The 8,978-nt window shown below is 35.8% G+C and overlaps 1 protein-coding gene across 1 annotated transcript; it reads left to right on the top strand.

Moving 5' to 3' along the window:
- The first annotated feature begins 1,289 nt into the window (after positions 1–1,289).
- Positions 1,290–2,402, top strand: GPR85 (G protein-coupled receptor 85). Its single transcript, XM_055420242.1, has one exon. It carries the CDS (start codon positions 1,290–1,292, stop codon positions 2,400–2,402), a length of 1,113 nt encoding a protein of 370 aa, XP_055276217.1.
- The last annotated feature ends 6,576 nt before the right edge of the window (positions 2,403–8,978 follow it).

Genomic DNA, 8,978 nt, shown 5'->3' on the forward strand with positions numbered 1-8,978 from the left:
CATCTTCGCGTATGTAATGCATGTCTCTCTCCCCCTCCCCCTCCTCCACCCCCCCATTATAAATCCAGGGGTGGCGGATTTCAGGTTTCATAATGTTGCATGATGCGATCGGTATTTACCCGGGGATGTACCGGTGAGGAAATTAAAATCATCCAACGCAGTTTTGCCTGGGCTTCTATCAGCATATTCCAGGCAAGTGAGAAGTGGCAAAAGGAAACATGCTTCGTGGGAATAACACAGAAAACCGATTTCCCTGGTGGGGTTCCCAAACACCTAGGAGACAATGTGCATTTTCTTTTAAAATGAAGCTACTTGAGATTTGCAACGAAGATTGTCAGTATAAATGGTAAAAGCTTAATTGCCCGAGAAATACAGGTTCATGTTAAATTCATTTGAAATCAGGCAGCCAAGGTTTACAAATGAAAGTGCATTATTCCTCTGGGTGTTTCCCTGACGAGTATTTACATTAACCATTTCTAATAATCATGTGGGTTTAAAAGAGAAAAGATTTGCCAGAAATGGGGGATGGGAAGGGAAGGGAAAGACAAAAGATTAAATCAAATCAAATCTTGGGACAAGTTCCTATTAATTTAGAAGTCTAACGTTTAAATTATGCTTTAAGATGAATCAACAAATATTCTTCTTATAACATGCAGCATGAAAAGTGGCTCTAGAGTTAAAAGATATATTTTGCAAGGGTTCATTGGATCCATATCAGCAGAGAAGCTGCCGGGAAAACACTGACAGATACTAACAGACCTCAAATAAATGTGGGTAGTCTCCTGTCTCCTATTAGCGATCTTGTAGATTCCGTTGCAACACCAGTGATTAATTCCTAGACTGGCATATTTTATGCTTGGGGAACATTTTATTCCTTCTGTCCTAAAGGTGCCCAATCAAATGTAAGTTCTTTTAAATAGGGACATAAAATTCATCTAGCTCAGAAAACTAAACAAGTCAATTATCTGAAATCTCAAGCACAAATACTAAAGCAAATAATATTATTCAAAATTAAAACTTTATTTGCTTCCCCATAAATGAACAGCTCTATATTAGCACTGCCTGACATCATTGTTTGTTAACTTAAAAACTGATAGCTCTCTTTTTGTTTGTTTTCAGATATTCTGATGGCAAATCAAGTGAAAGAAAAGAGGAAGCATGACTGCAGATCGGATCCGTTCTCTTTGTGGATTACATTTTCAGTAAAATGTATGGATCTATCTTTTCCTTGTTCTTATATCTAGATCATGAGACTTGACTGAGGCTGTATCTTTATCCTCCATCCATCTATGGCGAACTATAGCCATGCAGCTGACAACATTTTGCAAAATCTCTCTCCTCTAACAGCCTTTCTGAAACTGACTTCCTTGGGTTTCATAATAGGAGTCAGCGTGGTGGGCAACCTTCTGATCTCCATTTTGCTCGTGAAAGATAAGACCTTGCATAGAGCACCTTACTACTTCCTGTTGGATCTTTGCTGTTCAGATATCCTCAGATCTGCAATTTGTTTCCCATTTGTATTCAACTCTGTTAAAAATGGCTCTACTTGGACTTATGGGACTCTGACTTGCAAAGTGATTGCCTTTCTGGGGGTTTTGTCCTGTTTTCACACTGCTTTCATGCTCTTCTGTATCAGTGTCACCAGATACTTAGCTATCGCCCATCATCGCTTCTATACAAAGAGGCTGACCTTTTGGACGTGTCTGGCTGTGATCTGCATGGTGTGGACTCTGTCTGTGGCCATGGCATTTCCCCCAGTTTTAGATGTGGGCACTTACTCATTCATTAGGGAAGAAGATCAATGTACCTTCCAACACCGCTCCTTCAGGGCTAATGATTCCTTAGGATTTATGCTGCTCCTTGCCCTCATCCTCCTAGCTACACAGCTTGTCTACCTCAAGCTGATATTTTTTGTTCACGACCGAAGGAAAATGAAGCCAGTCCAGTTTGTAGCAGCAGTCAGCCAGAACTGGACTTTTCATGGTCCTGGAGCCAGTGGCCAGGCAGCTGCCAATTGGCTAGCAGGATTTGGAAGGGGTCCCACACCACCCACCTTGCTGGGCATCAGGCAAAATGCAAACACCACGAGCAGAAGAAGGCTGTTGGTCTTAGATGAATTCAAAATGGAGAAAAGAATCAGCAGAATGTTCTATATAATGACTTTTCTCTTCTTAACCTTGTGGGGCCCCTACCTGGTGGCCTGTTATTGGAGAGTTTTTGCAAGAGGGCCTGTAGTACCAGGGGGATTTCTAACAGCTGCTGTCTGGATGAGTTTTGCCCAAGCAGGAATCAATCCTTTTGTCTGCATTTTCTCCAACAGGGAGCTGAGGCGCTGTTTCAGCACAACCCTTCTTTACTGCAGAAAATCCAGGTTACCAAGGGAACCTTACTGTGTTATATGAAGGAGCATCTGTAAATCTTTAGCCTTGTGAAACACTAACCTTCTCTGCTAAGCAATTGTGGCCTGTAGCCATTTCTTGAGAAGAAAATCAAGAATGGGATCAGCAGTTATAAGGATTTGGGCAACATTCTGCAGTCTTTGCAATAGTTCACCTATAATCCTATTTTAAATCTCAGAGTGATCCTGCTGACTGCCAGCGAAGGTTTGTAATTAAGAAAGGACTGAACCACTGCCCTAAGTTTCTTTATGTGGTTGAAAACTAGATGATGAAAGTAGCAGGTGCTAAGTATCAGTGCTAAATGCTGTGTATATGACTACTTATGAAAAAACATCAAAAAAAAACCCAATTAGCATTGGACATCTTAATAAATTAAGTTGACATGAGGTAAATGTGTTGATAAAAAACTAATTTTAGAAGTTTGAAGACTTTAAAACATTTCATACTATTATTGTTTTGCAAGGACTAAAATATTTGGGGACTTAAAGTACTGTAATTCACTAAAGACATGCCATGAATTAATTGGATTATCACTTTTAAAAAATCACCTTGTAAGTTTTGGGGAGCATTCCAAAGCAGTATATTGGTTCCAATTATAGTTTACTTTTTTGTATTAATACATTACTATTTCTAAATACCGCTTTCCTTATCTACTAGTGAAATTGCTAGCATCGAACGGTATTATGTGGTTTTTGTTAATTTGCTATAAAGTTTTTTCTAACTCATCTATATTTTATGAATACTAGATATTGGTCTGGGAGGCAACATTAATGGTACCAACCAGTCACAACTGAACAGTTCTAATAATGCAGAATAAACACATGTTGCCTTAAAGGGTTATCTAGTATCTTTCATCTTATTTAGTATTGGAGCAAATTGGAGTCAAGGGAAACTGAATCAGTAACTGGTCATGGTCATGCATCTGGAAGTGCATGGATGATCATTTAACACTCTTTTTCTTTATTCCTCACATGATTTGAAAATTAAGGTGCACATCACTGGGATAATGAAATTTTCTTCTGAGGTGTGCTACCCATTCCAGTGTGTTCTAAGAAGCAGGCAGTTGATGTGTGTTTATATTTTAAGTCGGCTATTAAGGGGAGACCACAGCCTTAGTATGACATCTTGCACAACTTGTGAAGCATTTATTCTACCGAAGGCACAGTCTTGTTTATACTTTCTGCACATTCAGTGTATTGGTCGTTTAAATTATTTCAGTTTTAACTTGTGAAAGCTTATAATATAATTTCTGGTATTTTAGAAATACATTAGAGTCTGTGAGTCTCATTCTTTAAGATACAGATGTGTGAATTTCAATATAAAGTTGCATTTGCCAAAATTTACTTGTGTAGCCTGTTACTTTTCTTGAAATAAATTTTACATTTTTGGCACTTAATTTTTCTTACCAGGGAGGCAAGCACAAAATAGCAAGACTAGCTTTATTATAGTTTTTCGGGTTTTTTTGTAGCTACTTTATATTGTGGAACTGGAAATGCATGAATGAAAGGGAGTATAAAGCTGACAAATAATAATGTCTGCAAAAGCATTATTTGGTAGCTTAACATACTTATTTATTCTTACAAGCCAGAATATTTAAAGATGTAAACCTGCTTAGCTGGTAGGTTCAGAATTTTAATATAGACATCACATTTTAATTTGGGCCATGGTGGAAATCTTGGATTCTAAATATATAACTTGTAAAAAGAATGGTTTATAATTACATTATGACAAAAACAGAAAAGTTGTTATTGCTTTTGTTTTGGGGGGGGGTTTATTTTTTTTTTATTGGTACCTGAAAAATAAGATTAGGAATCTAGTGGAACAGAATTATTTATTGCTACAGTGTTTCTGTAAAGAACATCAATATAAATATAGTAAAGAAAAAGAAATAATTGAAATATCTCAATGATATATGCAGTTTAGCTCATGTAAGGGCAACTCAAGCCATGATTTAATAAGCACTTTGTTTGAACTCATTTTACTTCATATTGGACCTGAGACAAAATTTAATATACAACAGTGAATTGAATCTAGCAATAAAGACCCCTTTTTAGTACTAAAATTATTATCTAAAATACAATAAAGGAAATGTTATTGAAAGATATTCTGATAACATTACGTTTCCAATTCAAAAGTTTACAGTGGAGACATAATCACCACAAGTATATTTATAAAGAACTTTGCTGAGAGGTTCAAATATCACCAGCAATCAGGAGAAAATTCAGCAATGATTTTGAGGCCAGAGAGATCCGGTTTTCTGAACACTGGCCTCTATTATATGAGAAAAAAATCTGAGGCGTGGATTAAGAATAAGGAACTGGGGAGTCAACAGCAACAACCAAGTGGGGTTGCCTGATTCTACCTAGCTATCTGGAATAACACATTCCAACAGCTTAGGTAAGTGATCAATTCCAGTGATCAGTGTATAATACTGAACTGTAGTGACTCTCATTTAAGCTTACTCTTGACTAGCTTGGTATTTCAGGTCAAGGGGCAAGCAGTGGGTGAGACACATCCCCAGTTAATCATACTATTTATAAGTCAATGAGTAATGGTAGCAATCATATAAAATAAAAGTCTGCTTCAGTGTGTTAATGACCAAATCATATTATCTATTTTGGTACTCATTCCAATATTCAATATTTTGAAACAGTTGTCACTAATTCAATTTGGAAATGTTACTAATCTTCAACCCATAAAGATACATTCCCACTGGGGAGTTCAACTTCCTTGTGAGAAAAACCTATTATCAATAATAATGTGTCCCTCTAGGACTAATTATATCTGAGTTGAACAGGCTTTAAATTGTTTTCCTTAATAGCGGTGATGCCTTTGCATGGATGTGTCTACACTATCTCATCTGGTTCCTTTTGCACACAGTGGGTTTATTTGTGAGATACCTGGCTGGAGCTAGGCTTTCAGTTTATAACTGTGAAATCCTATGTAGATATTAACTGAGGCAGAAGGAGGTGAGTAACTTGTTCAGTTTCTCATATTGGCTCCATTTAAATAATACAAAATTAATCACAGTAATATGTAGTAGCAACATATGTTATGTTTCTAAGATGGACTTGGTAATAATAACTGTAAATGGACTGTTTTCCATTTTTCCTTCAGTGCCTTATCACCTGTCTTTTCCCAGTATTCCCTGGGGTCTTTTATACATCAACTCCCTCAGCTCAGTGGGAAGCCTCCCTATTCTACTCACCTTTCATGTATATGAATCACTGTGCTGTGTTTTGGAACCCTGAGTTTCCAGTTATTAGTGCTATATACAAAGTAACAGCAAACCCTGAGTGTTAAAAGTTCTCCCATGTCCTGACTCTCTGCTTCCACTTAAAGAGACATTTCAATTCCTTCAAGAGATACGGAGGTGTTCTTCCATACTTGCACCTTCCTGAAAATTAGCATGAGAATGCCTGGGTAAAGTGCAATCAAAAGAAAGCACTAAAATGCCAACTCCCATGGTGCTCAAGCAAAGATAGGAATAACCTGTAAAACAGGTTATATGTCTTTCATTATGAAGGCATGCTACTCCTTCAGTGTTTTTCTTATTCCTTACTGTAGATACAACAAAACTCCCTACCTCACCCGCATCAGCTGAAAAGTTTATTTGGCCTCCAAAATTTACTTCTATTGCTAATACAATGAAATGTACAATTAGAGACATATCCTTTTCAGCTAAGTCATATAATAGTGAGTTATGTTGCAATGGAAATTACTGTAGGAGAGCTGCAAACAGAACCGAAACCCTTCCTTTCTGTGTATTCACATTAAATATATTTACTTTGTTCTATTCTTTATTCCACATATAGCATAAACTATATTGTTATTAAAGCAGAACAAAAACTCTAGCTTATATTAACTATATGAAAAAGAAAATTTAAAAGATGACAAATGGCAGTGTTTCAAATACTGGCTAAACACAAGGTGAATGGTTCCCAGAATTATGGGTTATTTAAGATTCTAAAATCGTGCGAGTTTATTTTTCTATGCAAAAATGAATCATTTTCATGTTTGTTAATATTCTCTTTTAAGTGCTTTTAATGGAAATTGCAGGGTCTACTAAAACAATTATCTGTTGCTGACTTTTTTTGCTGTTGTTCTTGATTCTGAGCATGCTAGTGTTCTATGACTTTCCTAATTTTCTCACAAGCCTTCTTTAATACCATATTAAAATGATAGAATTGCTCAATTTTGAGGCACAAGTTCAAAATTAGTCTATACAGTGGTTCAAACTAAGGTAGCATTTGGAAATAGCTGGATTATTTTTTATCATCAATCGAAGCAGTCATAAAAGCTAAAGGGCTATTGAGAACTGGGGTGATGAAGAAAAGATTGTTTGGCTAACTCATTATGCCATTTACTGCATTGTAACAAGCTCTAAAAAGTATATTTAAACCAAAAGGCTTTAAATTTATAAAAGGATTATATAAGCAAGATCTTGTTTTTAAAAATAGAGAAGCAATTTTTCTGTCATCTCCTTTTGCTAAGAGTATGATGTCCATTACTGCTCAAAAAGCTATTAAGCCAGTTTTCCTCCCACCAAATTAGGCAGTTAATACAGGGGCTGGAGCCCTTAAGACCCCAGAGGAAAGTAAAGAGTGTGTTTCCCTCTGAGTGACTGTGAAAAAAAAGGCCTTAAAGGAGTTACAGGTGGTTTGGGGCTTGAAATTATTCACACCCAACATTCTTTCTGGTACCTCATCATCCTCAGAAAGACACAGGGTTAGAGGCAGAAAACAGTTCTTTTTTTAATCTGTGTGTTTGGAAACTGATAGATTCTTGATACAAGTATTAAAATTGACATTGTAATGCATGTCCTGAATTACTGGGTTTTGAATAGACAATAAAATATCATTTAACTTATATGGATGTTCAAGATCATGTGAATAATGATCATTGGGAAGTAAATCGTTTACAATATCATGGGAAAAAGTTATTATATCATTTTAAAAACGTTAAAGCTGAACTGATAATTGAGGTTCAACTAGCTAAAGGTGATTGGTTGTTTCTTTTCATAGCTTTAAGAAAGAAAAAATTGAATTAGATGAAAGAGAAGTTTATTTTTTCTCCTCTATCCAAAACGATGTTGAATTGAGAGATTTCATTTTCTTCATGGAAAAAAGGAAATTTTGGATCATTTTTAGTAAGCTTTTTTACTTAGATATAATTCAATTCAGCAATCATTTATTGTGTGCCTATTGCATTTATGATCTTGGGCAACTTATTTAACCTTTCTATGTCTCCTCAAGGGAAAAGGGATAATAGAACATACATCCTGGGGTTATTGAAAGGATTCAATGAGGGCATCCTTATGAAGCCCTTAGAAGGAAGTCTGGCATCTTAAATAAATTTTTATTTTTACTGATTCTCTCATAGTTCACCATCTAGCAGCAGAGAACAAATTATGAGACAATGTGATAAGTGCTGTAAGAGAGATATATGAGATAAGTGTAAGAGAACACAGACAAGCAATTAACTCTGTGAAGATGGGAGAAGGAAGGTGAGATAGAAGAGGTAGCAGCTGAACTCAGTCTTGAAGGATAATTTTAAACTTTTTAGGAAAGCCATTTCAGAGACAGGAAATAATAAAATGAGCAAACTGTAGATCAACATAAGGATCCACTATTAATCAGAAAAGTTTAATGTGAGTGGCTGAGCCTTTGGTGCCTGGAAGAGGAGGACCACAATGGCAAGGAGATTAAAAAGCATAGATTTGGAAGTTCAAGTCCTTATTCTATATCCCTTACTATCTTTATGATCTTGAAAACAGTTTATTAAACTCTTTGAGTCTCAATTTGCTTACCTGTAAATGGAATAAGTAACAGCAATCACAATATTTTTGAAGATTGTGCTTTGAAGATCAAAAATGAGATGATAATAATAACTATTATTAAGTACTTTGTGCTGAAGACAGTTTTAAACACTTTTCATATATGAATTCACTTGATTATCACAATAAGCAGATTCTATTATAATCCGTACTTTACAAATGAAGAAACTGAAGCACAGACAGCTTAAGTAACTTGCATAAAGTAGTAACAGGAAAAAAATGGATGTAAAGTACTAAGAACAGCATGCAGCCAAGATTGACCATTCAGTAAATACTGGCTATTATTATTATTGTTGCTTCTGTTATTGCTATTGCTATTGTTCATTTTAACAAAATAACTGTAAAAGGTTAAGGATTAATAGGAGCTGAAGTAACTGAGCAGAAACAGAGTTCCAGCCCTCAGACTTCACCTCCACTTTGCTATTCTCCTTCTCGTTCCACTAAGGGAAGCAAAGAAGAGTAGACAGTAAAACTAAGCCCTCTCTACGCTCACATAGGATCATATTACCAAAGAAACAAGAGAATCCATCTAATCTTTCATATGACTGTTTAGAATAACACTGCTCATATTATATCACTCAAATTTTGAAAGTGGGCTACACAACTCATACCATATGGAGAGTTTTACCTACATCTAGCTCATATTCTTCAGTTTTAAATCAGTTTTGTCACATTTTATATAAAGTTGAGATTTTAAAGGGATGGTTATTCTGGCTGGGTAAAATCTTTTTGTGAAGTCCATT

Source organism: Moschus berezovskii, chromosome 3, assembly GCF_049115385.1.
Source record: "Moschus berezovskii isolate FMDL1 chromosome 3, NW_MosBer_1.0, whole genome shotgun sequence".
Lineage (NCBI taxonomy): Eukaryota > Metazoa > Chordata > Mammalia > Artiodactyla > Moschidae > Moschus > Moschus berezovskii.